Source organism: Dermacentor silvarum, chromosome 7, assembly GCF_013339745.2.
Source record: "Dermacentor silvarum isolate Dsil-2018 chromosome 7, BIME_Dsil_1.4, whole genome shotgun sequence".
Lineage (NCBI taxonomy): Eukaryota > Metazoa > Arthropoda > Arachnida > Ixodida > Ixodidae > Dermacentor > Dermacentor silvarum.
Window position 1 is genome coordinate 36,632,812 of NC_051160.1, and position 15,073 is coordinate 36,647,884.

Here is a 15,073-nt window from a genome sequence, read left to right on the forward strand (position 1 = left end):
GCGACCACTCGGTTGCCCGGAGAGAGTGGGTGTACTTGGCCGGCCTGGTTGACCGGGATGGCTGGGTAGGCCCCCGCCAGCTCCACTAGACTGACCGGATAGGGATGGAGGTGCTGGGCGGGAAGATAGGGTTTGCTTGACCGGGTTTTCCCGTCGAGCCAATTTGATTACGGTGACCTGGTACACTGCTTTGAGGGAATTGGCCTGGTTGAGCGGGTAAGCCGGTGCTGGGTATGCTGCTAGATTGACTAGATTGAGCTGGTGTACTGGGCGGTAAAGTAGAACTGGCGTGACCGGGAGGCCCTATTAGGCTAGGTTGGCCAGGGTGACTTGATCCGGCGCTTAGGAGGGGCAGGCCGGAAGGACCATGTTGGTTGGGTAAGCCTAAGCTCGGTTTGCTTGGTTGGCCAGGTTGTACAGGTACGCTAGGCTGAGCGGGCTGGGCTGGTGGACTGACTGCGCCAACCTGGTTAGGCACATCGGGTTTACCTAGGGGCGGTTGCTCATTCTGGAGTATTTGTTTGCCAGTTGGGAAGGCAGCCGTGGCTTGGTTATCTGGAGAAAATATTTAAAAAATTTCGGTAAAGTTTATCCTAGAAATGCATGAAATACTAGGTAATGGTGATTACATCTGTGACTCAAAAGATGTTGACTACTTGAGCTCGCGCATATGGGTGACGTACTCACTGCTGAAGATCTCAGTGACTTGGTAATTTGGCTGAAATAGCTTTATAATCTCACGGAATATCAGAAAATTGCACTAATACTAGCAGATGAAGCCGCCATAACATTATGCGTAAACAATTATGCGTGTATGTGCAGAATATCTCGTACGGCCAACCGACGAGAAAAGAGCGATCAGGCGCAAACATTCACTGCAGATACTCTTCAAAAAAAAAACAAAAGTTTAAATTTACGTTCTACAACCATCCACGGTGCAAGAGCATCGCGGGAACCACATATTGTTCACCGAGGTAGAAACTCCACATTTCTAGTGGGAGGACTGAAAAAAACATTTTATTTTGAGTTAGATAGTATTTGTTTGTGTTGCCCCTAACGAAAAACAGTTCTTTGAAACCTGCTCCCTCGGAATTCTTTTTCTCGATCTCAGTAGTGCAGACCGTGCGTCACTTGAAAGTATTTATTCTGAGGTATTTCACATAGCACAATTCCATTTCGTGAAGCCGTGATGCAGCGGCACTGAGAAGGCCAGTTATTATGATAGAATGAATATGTAACTATGTAAACCACTACGTACGCACAAGGTTTCGAGGATATCACCAAATACTTTTATTATATGGTCTCCTACGTTAGAATACCAAATTACCCGATGACATGTGGTCTTAGTTTAGTAATGACTTTCGCAGTAAAATAAAATTGTTCGAAGCATCCTATCGGCGCTCAATTTGTCATATCCTTAATGCAAACACCGCATCCATTGGTTAATTTAGAGGTAGATGCCAGTGCTGCTACGACGGGTGTTTCACTGACAAGGCTCACACAGCAGCGTTCAAAATGTGCATACATGCAGAAAGTACGAATACTTACAGCTGCACATCCACATGCACTTATCGTACGTGGAGAAGCTGTTGGCACCTTTTCCGCAACCTTTCTGGAATTTCATGCAGGTGTTATTTCTAAAATTAAAGAACCACTGCTTTTTGCTCAGGAAACACCTATCTGGTTCAGGATCCATGCTGCAGATGGATTTTGGCTTTACTGTTGCTGTAAATAATTTGAAAATAGTGTTTGCCCAATAAATAACCCAAACACGTCAATAACACAATATGAAAAACAATTACAAGAAGAATTATTGAGTAACACGTAGGATATACTTTGAGTGTATAATGTGCAATAACAGCCTCTTGAGAAAATTTCACTGCCTGTGCGCTACTTTGGTTTAAACGAACTTCACTAATTGGGTAGTTTCATTGTCCACCAATATAAATGTACCTGATTCGCTATTTTCATTGCCTTTGAGGATTTTGGAGTTGCGCAAAATAATTTCAGTAGGTTTCGGCGATACGTTTTTTTAACACAGGCAGTTACTTCTTCGTATAGGCCCTGTTGGCCATACGAGCATACCTGCCTTTTTATGGTTCACTTGCTCAAGCACTATATGTTTTGGCACAATAGTTTGTACGAGGACGAGCTATAGTATTTCTCATACAAAATACAGTAAAATAAAGAGTAGCTAGTCTGGTTGGTTATCAGAGGCCCTCGAAAGCGTGTGCAACCGTCTAACACGTTGTAAAACAATTCAACGAAAGTTGTGAACGTCCGGCTACAGTGTGACTGAACACGACAAAAAAGTGCAGTTAGAATCAGTATGAAAACTGAACAAATGTAATAAATAAGGAGAGAAATGAATTATTTATTTCAGCTGAATCAATTATGACCAGGACAGCCCAATGAATGCATGAAATGATCGCAGGTGCTTTTCTTACTCTTTACCTTTGCAAATTACTTCTTACTAGGCAAATGTAAGCTATTCTTATGTTACATTTTAAGACAAAAACGTGCTCGTGTATAATTTTTATACATATTAATTCCTCCTGTGCCAATTTGAGGTGGAGGACTGTTATAAAAGTATGAGTTTGTGCAACTTCGCAATGCAGGTCGCGTCCTTCACAGTCTCTAGCAGTTAATGAGTTCCCTGCTTAGGTTAATTGCTGCTTTTGCGCTATTAGGCACCATTGCTTAGATTATTTTTCCTATCATAGAACGTGAGTTTCGGATATTTTGTGAACCCTGTACTGGCCTTTAGGAGAAACTCTCATAGACTGCACGATCACACCCAGACGGAAGTAAAGTTTTCAGAGAACCGGGTGTCTACATAATAAAATTGTGAAATGATTATTAGGCTAACTGACTAATGGTGAACTGCCCTTGTTCAAGGCGCGCCCTAGTGAGCAGACTTGATTATTCACATTTTAAAATATTTAATTGTTCCTGCATTTGTTCCTGCTGCGCAATCAAAATTTTGATATTTTTCTCTCGTGAGTCCATTATTTTACCGCGGCTTCTTGATGTCGCTACGGCAAATAGAAACTACTTAACTCAAGTTTTATTGATTCTTGGGGTTTACAATCTGGTATCGAAATTCCGTCTTGACCAATGTCATAATAGAGGTTTCCGGATCATTTCCACCCGTTTGTTTTCTCTACGTTCAAGCCAAATTTATGTAGACGAGCATATTTTCCCATTACACCTCCCTAGTTTAAGTTAGCCTGTTGGAACGAGAAATCCAAACCAAAACCTAATGGTTAGGATTAGAACCTTGTAGTTACGTAGTCTATGTTGAGGATTCAGTAAAGCATCTGAGAGAGGTAACGGGCGGCAAATCTTAGCCGAGCAAAAGCAGGTGCCAGCCAGAGGCCCATATGGGCAGATGCAGTGAAACCTTCGTAACAGTGACGAAAATTGGAGGACGCTTAAGCTTCGCCTATAAAAGTGGAACGCGATGGCGTTATCGGGCTCCGTTCGCATCACATTTTTCTTTATCAGTGGGCTTCACTGCAACACACCTACGTGGAAAGCAGCTTACAAAGACCAAGCTTACACTGATTTCCTGGAATAAAGTGGGCTTCACTTCGGTCCTTCACTTTAAACAAAATGCATTGCTGAGAAGACATTTTTACAGTATTAATTTAAGCCATCTTATATCAAAATGTGAAGGCCCTTAGAATTTATATATAATTTTATTAATTGTTTGCCGTTGCCGCGATGCGCGTGCGTGTCGAAAATTTAGAGAGGCTCGGTTTTCAACATTCCCCTCAATGTTGTCTAGAACCAAAGTACAGCGAAACACCATCAGAATTGGAGGACGCTTAAGCTTCGCCTTTAAGAGTGGAACGCGATAGCATTCAAACATCCCCGGCTGCTTATCAGACTTCTCGTATATTCAAATTACAATCCGGTGCTATCACGCATGTAGGTTGTGGTTAAGTCGTACTTTACAAATTTTCTGACGGATTTTACTTCGAGAAATTCAATTTTCGTTTACTAACGCCTAGCGCCACGTGGAGGGCCTGTGTGGTCAGGGTGGTTCGGGATGATGTGGTTCGGTATGATTATTGCCGACAGACGCCGATGCCGACAGACGCTATTTTTGTATTTGACAGTAGATGAAACATTGAATGATGAGAAGAAACACATAAGTGGGTTTGAACGTCTTAGGTCTGGGTGATTTCAGTGGTACACATTGTTCTGCCGTTCTACCGACGTTGTCAAACGTCCAAAGCAAATATGCCTCTGCGCGCGTTACAACAGTACGAATTATAGTTGAAGGGAAATACGTTATAGCATATGTCACCTATTGACAACTCTCGTGAAATTCAAACCTATGACCGTGTAATTGGGTGGCAAGTGCCTTTGGTTTATGAATTCATATTAGTCTAAGTCCACAAAGAAAGTTATTGTGTGAAGCACCTTTGGTATAGAAGTTGTACATTGAACAAGTCCATAAGTTGCTAGGTGGTACAGAATTAATAACCAGTCACTTCTGCGCGCTCTGCGACTAATAGTTCCTGTTTTATACCTCATCATCATCATCAGCCTCTAATTAAGTCCACTGCAGGACCAAGACCTCTTCCTGTGATCTCTTGCGCTAGCTGATTCCAACTTGCGCGCACAAATTTCTTTACTTCATCACCCCAACTAGTTTTCTGCCGTCCTCGACTGCTCTTCCCTTCTCTTGGCACATAACCCTAATGGTCCACCGGTTATCTACCCTACGCATTACATGGCCTCTCCATTTCTTTCTCTTAATGTCAACTAGTATATCCGCTATGCTCGTTTCTCTCTGATCCACGCCGCTATCTTCCTGCCTCTTAACGTTACGCCTAACATTTTTCGCTCCGTCGCTCTTTGTGCAGTCCTTAACTTGTTCTCGAGCTTCTTTGTTAACCTCCAAGTTTCTGCCCCATGTGTTAGCACCGGTAGAATGCAATGATTGTACACTTTATTTTTCAGCGACAGTTGTAAGCTCCCAGTCAGGATTTGGTAATGCCTACCGTATGAATTCCCACACCATTTTATTCTTCTGTAAATTTCTTCCTCAGGATCAGGGTCCCCTGTGAGCAATTGACCTAGATAAACTTCCTCCTTTACAGACTCTAGATGCTGGCTAGCGATCCTGAATACTTGTTCCCTTGCCAAGATATTGAACATTATCTTTGTATTCTGCATATTTATCTTCAATCCCACTGTTACACTCTCTCGGTTAAGGTCCTCAATCATTTGTTTATACATACCAGGTTTTTTTATCAGGTGCAAAGTGTAAATTTTCCGAAATAGCACAATTAGGGTCCTTGATCTAAATTACTCGATGACACGGCCAATACTGCTATGAAAGATCAAAATGCCTAAATAAATAATTTACTATGTTAACCTAACTAACTTTTGATTATATTAATTAAGGCACATATTTAAATCTGCGAATTAGAGCCGTTGAGTTCGCAAGGTTTATCCACTTGAAACTAATTCTCCGGACTGCACCAGTTTCAAGATATTAATTTTCAAGGTATCCTGTGAAATGCAGTGGCATTTCAGTTAGTTTTGTGCTTCGATGCATAAAACAAGATATTCTTCAAAAGTTAATCTGCACGTCAATACATTTCGCCTGACACTTTGAAAATCAATATCTCGAAATTGGTGCAGTCCTGCGAATTCCTTCGAAGGGCACACACCTTCTGAACTCACCGGTTATAATTCGTAGACTCAAATACGTGCCGTAAAATAAGTAATGACGAAGGTTATTAGCGTAACTATGGTAATTATTTAATGAACCATTTTTATTCCACGTACAACTAATGGCCACCTCCTCGAGTAAGTTAGATCAAGGGTTAGAATTGTCCTATTTTTCGCAGGCAATTTTCTAAAATGTTGAACCTTCTATGACCTTATTCTACCTCCATCATATATTTCCCCTCGTTTCGATCATGCAGAAGAGGTGGGAATAACGTCGTGCTGACCGCAAACATGTTATAAATCATTTGTTCCCCGCACCTCACAGAAGTGGAACCACCTTCCGGGTTCAGCCACGTCCACTGTCCGCAATTTCCAGTTTCATTAAGATTTAAACACAAGTGTTTTGCAATGTAACTAACCAAGTATGCATCTGTTTGTTCTCGGTCAATTGCTTGAGTTTGTGTTCTTTCCCGCTTGTATGTCATCTTTTCAGCTAACGTATTACCAGAACAAAGCCTCTATCGTGTGTTTTTTTCCCCGTATGTTCCACTCCCCCATGTAATGCATCTGGCCCTGAGGGTAATACTAATAAATAAATAAATAAATAAATAAATAAATAAATAAATAAATAAATAAATAAATAAATAAATAAATAAATAAATAAATAAATAAATAAATAAATAAATAAATAACATCCGGTATAAACCAATTGAGCGTAAGACGACGAGCAATGTCTAAACGAATCTAAATTACAGAAATAATATTTATGAGAGCATTATCAGTAAGACTTGTACTCACGCAGGCAAACCCCCTGGCACTTCATTTCTGTCAGAAAGCGGTTCCCAGCGCTATCGCAAGCGGGATCTGTGTAGCTGAGCATTTTACAGCTAGTGCTATTACGGTCAAAGTACCAAGCGTGGCGCACCTGACCACAGGAGACAGTGACAGGTGGTTTCAAACACGCTACTGGGACGTCCTTAGTGACTCCTGCAAAAATATATAAAACCACATTAGTGACCACTTATGAGGTGCACAATTAGTTATTGCAAATATTGTTATTAAGACCTGCGTTTATATATTTTTAGGCCATGCATTTGTCTGCGAAGATAAAAAAGTATAACGAGGATGCCTAGAACTCGAAAAGCACCATATCGCAATACTACCAATTTTCCATTGCATTCGTATTGTATAACTAATGTTATCGGCAAACTTAAATAGGTGACGAAATTATACTATAAATTACGCGTCAGACATTCATGTGCGCCCGACACCTTCCTTCTGTCAAGAAATTGTAATAGCCGCGTAAGCACTGTTTGTGGCGGACCACATCATATGCGTGGACATTAGAATGTGCGATCACGCTGAAGCTAACGAAATGTTTCGCACATAGTGGAATATTCACGCTGAGCCTATACAAAGAGACTCAATTTCGGTCGATCAATTGCATTTGCCCTCTAGAGGTGCCCACTTATTTGTGTTAAAGGCTTTATAAATAACTCAAACTAAGAAATATGCAATACAGTCGCAGTTTCGTTCGAACGTCGAATAATTGATGGCGACAGCAGAGCATTCGACAACTGAATGAAGGTTTGAATTTTTATCGGTCATGTAGATTACAGTAAAAGTTCACTTACTACTAAATGAATAAGCACGGTGCACGCGCGCGTAGCCAAACTTTAAACTATCTCCCTCGATGACCGCGAGCACTGCTGTCACAGCGCTGCCGTCATAAAACGCGCAAACACAGAGTAGAGAACGCTTCTGCTGCCTCTGCGCGAGTACCAGACCTGGGCGAGTACTCTCTTCAACGCACGTCAGAAAAATGAGATTACGGGACCTACCGCACATGCGCAGCCACCAGCCCTCACGGCTCGCCCAGCGTCTTTGCACCGGCCGTAAATCACGTTCATGGCGCGGGCATCGTACGCGCTGAGCCACGCCTAGAGCCATGTGCCACCCCTCCCCTCGCCTTGCACGCATGTTACTGATGCAGTAACTGATATTCGAAAACACGCACCTAAGTAAAATGTACTGGAGCCATTTTTCAGTGGTGCGACAGCACTACTCCACCTGATGGACTTTGTCCCTCCAGTAGCAGTGGCGCCGCAGTCGCATGCTATTGACGGTACATGATGCAAAAGTAGGTCACATCCGGTGGTGGAGCACGAACGGTCTGGAACACGGTGTAGAAAGGAAGGTGATCCGACGGCGGCGCGAGGCGCGGCCACTTATTGTGACTTTACGCACGCCGCTGCCGCAAGGGGCAGCACCTGTTCTGGGGGCCACTTTTTCGCTCGCTTTGCTGGCGCTTTTATGGGCACGCGCGGCAGAAGTGCTTTATTTCGATGAATATATGTCGTTCGCCTGCTTAAAATGACTCTACTTGGTTGCAGGAAGGGTCCTTTATATTTCTGCCGACATTCCGATTGACTCCGACGCGGCCAACAGTGGTAAGCGCAGCGCGCCGTCTGCTCGAGCAGACGACGCGTCTCTCTCGTGTTCGAAATGACGGTATTTTGACTGTAAGTGGCATGAAACCTTCTACCTGCTCATGATTTGGCGTCTAAATAACGAAAAATTGCATATCTTTGGGTATGGGTGTTTAAATGCTGACGGAGGTCGTAAATTATCCACTTTTGTGCCGCTTCTCCAAGGCCTCCTGAACACATGCTGCCCCTAGCAGCGGCGCTCACTTCCGGTCACACGAAGTGGCCGCTCTCTCGCCCAGCGCGGGCGCGCCGTCGGAGCACCTATCTTCTTACACCGTGGTCTGGAACGCGCGCCTGCCATCTTACTCGACGCGTTCCCTACACCAGCCATAACTGCAGCTACGGTACAGTGCCTAGAATATGTAGCCACCGTTTGCTACACGCGGTCAATTGCTAGCGATGACAGCGCCGCTGCTACGAGCAGCACTTGGCGCCGCGCTTCCGATAAGGCGAGGCGCGCGTCTGTCAGCGACTGTCCCTACAAACTACAGTCGAACCCGGAATAATCGAACCCGCATATAACGAATTATTGTGTATAACGAACAGCCGTAATATGCCCTTGAAAATTTTGTATAAAATGATTATTTTATATATCGAACTACCTATGTATTGAACCTGTTTGTGATACCCTTCAGATTCGATATACCAGGGTTATACTGTAGTTCGATGCAAAAAAACGTCGGACACCTGTTCTGGACATGCCTCGGCCTGGTAGACGTAAACCGGTGCCATGTGAGTGCGGTGCGCGTTTTGGAAGAGTGGATCGTCCCGGCTGCTGCGATGGCTCACGTCTCACTCAAGTCGCTTTCGTCCTTCGCCTTGGAAAAGGGCATCCACCGAAAGATGTCCACTACTGTCCGTGTACTAACCCTTCCCAAAGCAGGCCAAGTGCCTGCATTTCCGATAGATATGCCCATTGATGTATCACGGTAGCCACGACATTAGGTGCGCATCAGCCATAATTCATCTTCGCTCACAGTCGCAAGCCCTCCCTAGCAGCCCCAGCATATACGGCGTGCGGGGTGCCATATGATATTACCGCACTTGTAGTTTGTGCGGAATCTCACCCCCACGCTCGCTCCGACCGCGACTTTATTCGCCGGGAGTTTTCATTTAGTTCCTATCGCAATACAAGTATCGCACAGCTGTAGTTATTGTGTGTGAATATTTATTGACAATTCATGTAATCGTTTTTAGCCGTGAGTTATTGCGTTTCGTTCTGTCGGATATCAGTTCTTGTAGCCTTTATCATGATCTGTTTAATGTCCCTTTTTTAAATAGCCACAAAGAAGAAAATACAAACACTAAGAAATTATTTTTTCAAAACTTAGTTTCTTAATTTCGCGGCAATGGCTTCTCTATTGAAGTCGAAGGTTTACTGATTTTTAAATTCTTTGCCCAACCCCCATCGCTGGAACGTCAGCATTACGTCGCGGACGTGAGTGTTTAATTTTTCGTATTTGGGCCGCTGTGGTTCACAAAGCGTTTCGAAATGTCTAAGTTCAGTCTCCGGCTCTCTTAGTGGATCATAACCGATAAAGATTTAACTAGGCCCGGCCAGATGTCCTCAAAATTCATGACGTCAAAGATGTTAGGTGCAGAAACTTCAAGGTGTAGTCGCCACTAGCTAGTCTTTCGTTTCTGTGTTTTTTCTGGTTTCCAACTTTCTCCTAGCTGTAAGAGAAGGGCAATTTAGTAATACAACTCAGATAATTCTTCTCTGAAGTGTCCCTCCTAACTAGACCAACTGCACAAGGGAAATATATTACTTCTTGCGGTCTAACGAATAATGTCCCTGTACTTTTCAAAGGCTGTTTTTCAAGCGAAGCTTGTATTCGGTCACTTGTGTCGGGGTCTGTGTCCTGGAAAACTGTCATCATCAGCATCGACTCGAGCGTCGTCGTCTTCTTCCGAAGCTGGCTCGTTGGCGACCCTCGGGTTGCGCTCATGCTCGTGCACGTCACGCGCTCGTGTCATTGCTCCCGCGTTCGTAGTCTTCTTCTTCCACCATTGGCTCTGTTGGCACTCATCATTCCAGCGTAGAGTTTCACTTCTCTTCTGTCGTTGTCATGGGGCGGCCGCGTTTACGGGGCTACGAGTCATTGCTCACGGCCGCTGGATAAAATCCAGCGGCCTTGCATTGCTTACGGGGGCATGAACCATTCATTGTCTTACGTGACAGAGAGATTAATTTTGAAGGAATTTCATTTCGAAGAATCGCCAGCGGCAATGGTGGGCGAATTCTGCTAACCGCGCCACCGATCAAACTCGACAGATCGAATGCAAGCGACAACAGCGACGAGCATAGAATCGTACAACGCAGCGGAAGGAAATGTTTCACGAAAGGGAAGGAAAAGTAGAAGGAAAGGGCAGGAAAGGTAGTAGGTCAGGTACACTTACGACAAGCTTCGCTTACCCCCATTTCCTCGACCGGAGAAGGGCTTGCGAATTTTTTGCTAAGTCGTCTCATTTTTTATTCCGTCAAACATACAGGCCGGGCCTGTATAATTTTACTTCAACGTTTTCTATTGCAGGAACAAGCTGTCGCTGTCCGCTCTTTGACGATAGTTCAATGTCAAATAAGTTTGCTCTTGATTTGTTACGCGGGAGGGCAGACCTTTCTTCATCGCATTGTTAGAAGAAATGTTCACGCCACTTCGATTCCTGTTGAGTTGACCGTGCTAGGTTTTTTCATGTTTGTATGACTTTAAAGAAGACTAGTTAGAATGCGTGTTAATATATGGCAGCTGAATGGCGGGTACAGCTTTTCCTGCGTGTCTCTGATCGGCACTTTTAGGGAGAGACAAGTTCTGGTGAGTCTACTGCTATTGTGCAATATACCTGGTGTCCGCTTCACGCAATGGCTCTCGAGGCCGGAGATCGCGATATCCAGAAATCTCGAGATCGCGATGTCCAGTGGTCAGTAATAACCTTGCTCCGGACCCCCTGCATCGCTTGTACATAACGCTAACACATACACATGTGTGGTATATATATATATATATATATATATATATATATGGTTGTCGGCAAGTGTGACTCTATAGTAGGATCAATGTTGGCTAAATAACGGACGTTTGGTGAGAATTGACTAAGGTATAGTTTTCTCGGCAATTTACAAACGTTCTTTTAGTTGTAGTAGTGTGTTTGGGAGAGGAGATAATGAAAGTAGAAGGTGAAATTACAGCTTCATATATTCTTTCCTTGCAGGTGCTCGCAAAATAGAGCGGTTGAACAAATATGACGTCTTTTCTTTCACAATTGGACTACATTTAAAAAAAAAGAATAACATGCAACAGAAAGCGTAGTTCTTTGTGGTATTATAGAAAGACATTCCGGAAACTCCCGAGCGGACATTTTTACGTGTGCAGCTTTATCAATGTTTTCTAATATTTCAAATACCAATCCGGACAAATGAGAATCATCTGGTAATTAACAAAGTGTTTTTTTATAAATCTCGGCAGAATGTGAACTCACTTTCGCAGACTGTCTTGCACTTTTCTTCCGAGACAAACCAGTTGCTGCCTGTCGGGCACAAGCCAACACTTATCTGTTGACAGCGCTTTGCTGTAGTGTCATAGTACCAATGTCTCACTATTGGTTGGCAGCTCCCTAGAAATGGTGGTTTTTCACAGTATTCTGGTCGTGTTGGTTTAGGTTTCGGTGCTTTCACGCCCCATGCTGAAAGAGGAGCAGAGTTTCATTACAATATGCATCGATGTTCCAGTTTCCTGATGCAGTAGAATTCTCCATCTAAAATTTTATGGCTACATCTTTTCACATGACAGTATAGGAAAGGCGTTAAGTTTCTTTTGTAGCTGAATAGTGGCAGTTAGGTGCATTTTTGTGCTCTCGAATGCCCACCGACTGAATAATATAATAAGTAGTTCCCATTTAGAAATCAGGGAGCGCGCAATGGCACCAAAACTATTGACATATCTCACTAACTAGTCTCCCCTGTTTAAACATTTAAACACACCATCTTTTCCCACATCGTCGACTTTGTGGAGTTTCATTGAATATTTAGTTCTTGGCCAGCATGAACTGAGAACACCAGTTTCACGTCAAACTCAATTTCTATCTTTCGCGAACTACTTATTTGCTAACGCCCATGTTTAATATAAGTTCAGTGGTCATCTCAGAAAACCGTTTTTGCGTTTTACACGTATTTGAATAGGCGGCGTCGGAGTTGGGCCCGAGCCAAAGCTTCATCTCAACCAGATCCCGAGAAACATGCCCCTAACAACTCCGAGGTATATATCATTCAGCCTTGAATACAATATAAAAGATTGTGTTCCCTTTTGCAAGACAAACATTTCATTACTTGTTTGTTCCGTGAACAAGTCAACACAGGAACCGTTTTCCTGCTTCCATTGCCATCATCCCGGACACCACATACTTCTAGACAGTAGTACATATTTTAAATGCCATATCATGTTTACATCTGCATATATTTTTATTAAAACAAACTCATTTTTGTAATGCCTTCTGGGTTTTGGTAGTATTTAAATAAAATGGCATGGACATTTGTCTCTCTCTGGGAGTTCCGCAGAACTTCTTTCCCCAATAAAATCGCAGTAGTCGCCAAGATTCCAACTCTGCATGGGCCCACTTATTGCAAGTAGAAGATTCTAGCTTTCTGCCACTTTGTCGATGGCACAAGAAAGAAGAACACTGCTCCAGAAGAGCACTGTGCCTAACCCGTTTAGCAGTCGCTAAAGTTGTTGGCTGACGCCACGTGCTTTAGCTTCTCCGTAAATCAGCCGGAAGGCTAATAACCTAAAGGACGCCAGCGTTAAAACAGAAAAGCAAGATAGAAAAGCGGAGGAAGCCAATGGCACATTTATCCACTACCCCCACCCCTCCCGCCCTCCAATAAGCAGCGCCACCTCGAAGTGTGAAGACGTCATCACGGAAGTAAGCTTTGCACTTCTCACTAAAGGGAGATAGTTTGCTCGTCGATAAACGTTTTCTTGCACGAAATAGTGCAAGGCCCTGGGTTCTGTACTAGGCCAGCACTCCCGCCTGCGCTTCGCATTACAGGAAAAAGTGCGACTTTTTTTTTACCTTTAGCATTAGCAATTAGCAAGTTGACCTTACCACGTGAACATGTTGCAAATTGCGAGAACTGTAATAAATATAAAATATAGGTACATATAAAGCCGTATTTTACAAAGTGATTTCACGTGCAATAAGTAAACATTTCATGAAAATGTTTTATTAATGCCGCTAATGCGGTTTAATGTGTCCAGGAAACTGAAACCTCTACTCGAACAAAATATCCCTGTCGGCCGTATACAGCGTTGCACTGTGTACAGTCTAGCTGCACGGCCGGCTCCTTTATTCAGATTGAAGCATGCAATAATTTTGTCAAAGCTGATATTTCTTGATAAAATGTGGCAACACAAACAGTTATTCTGCTGTGAAACACAGCTCATTTAAAAGCACTCAATAGAAAATAAATATTCATAACAATACATTGCAACTGACACTTTTTTACACCAACGCATAAAACACTATGTTTTCCTTAAACGCTATCACCTTAGCATCTCTCGAGTCAGGGTTCTTTTTCGTACAATAACTTATTCGTCTTTCTTTGCAGACATATATGTCCCAGACACCTTCCGAGCGCCAAGAAGCCGATGTAGTCACACGCAGACGCTGTTAGAATGAAACCAGATCAAGTGAAATTGATACTTTATAACGGAAGCTGATATATTGTGGACAGTATAAAAGTGAATATAAGACGAGTTAAAATGAAGCAAGAAACTTCGCAAGGAATATAAAGTAGCTCCAAATTTGTTTACAAACTGGGTGTTACACAACATATGCCTCTACCCATTCAGCAGCCACCAGCCATTTAGGCTATCACACTATTTCTCAACTTTTTCTAATCGTCATAAAGTTCCCTTTCATTGTTTAACATGAGCGCAAATACGTCTAGTACGCAAAATGCTCACAATGAACACAGATTGCACTACAAAAAACTGGTATAAGTTGTGCATATCACACAATCATTAAAAATTGCAGGAATAATAACCTACCTTGGACAGACGTAACGCAAACGAGAAGAACAAGGAAGCTGCTTTTGGGTCTCATACCTAGGCGACTGCTTCGAAGTGTTCTGAAGATTCAATTTTCCATCGAGAAAACAAGAAATAAATGCTGTGACTAGCAGATATGTTGACCTGCTTCTGCTGCAGTTTTTTTTTAAATGACCTTGCAGGCTTTCTTATGTTTCGAGTATATTCTACGTTTGGAACCGGACAGGAGAATAATGGAGCCATTGTCAGGGTGATGAGGCTTGAATTAAAAAAAAACTGCGGTTTACAGAATACTAAGATTCACACGACAGAATATTGTTTTCTTTAGCGTCCTTGGTCTGTCTGTGGATAGATCTACTTGGCGAAGAACGTCCTCAGCCCTGCCTATGAAAGGTACGTGTTCGTGTGCATCTCAAGTATACATATTTCATCAAACATATTTGTAAAGAACATGACAGAGACAAAGGTTTGCCAGCGCTTGTTTACATTCGGCCCTTGTTCTGCGAAAACCGCACGAAGAATACACAATTATGAGCAGGGTAGCGCAAAACAAGGCGAGAACAAGGAAGCAAGCAGGACGGGCCCCTTTGCCACGGCCGTTCTGTTTACTTCCGTGTTCTCCTCGTGTTTCGCAGTACTGTAATCACAATGGATCTTCATTTAGCCCGACTGTCAATACTATTGTCTGTAAGGAATATGTCCATCTATCGTTTCTTGAACTATATGCTTTCAAGAGCGCTCATGAGTAGCAGCCCCGAATGTACGGACAGAATTTCATTGAGACAGATCATGCGGTTGGTTTTTTACTGATTTAATTGCCATAGTTGGCAGGCGAACTTGCGCAGTAAA

The 15,073-nt window shown here is 43.1% G+C and overlaps 1 protein-coding gene across 1 annotated transcript; it reads right to left on the reverse strand.

The window, feature by feature from the left end:
* Positions 1-85: 85 nt before the first annotated feature.
* Positions 86-14,368, reverse strand: LOC119457916 (papilin-like). The gene is made up of 5 exons (XM_037719682.2): positions 14,225-14,368; positions 11,658-11,861; positions 6,490-6,678; positions 1,549-1,725; positions 86-555 (listed from the first exon to the last, which is right to left on the reverse strand). Exons 1-5 carry the CDS (start codon positions 14,277-14,279, stop codon positions 86-88), a joined length of 1,095 nt encoding a protein of 364 aa, XP_037575610.1. The 5' UTR covers positions 14,280-14,368.
* Positions 14,369-15,073: the final 705 nt, after the last annotated feature.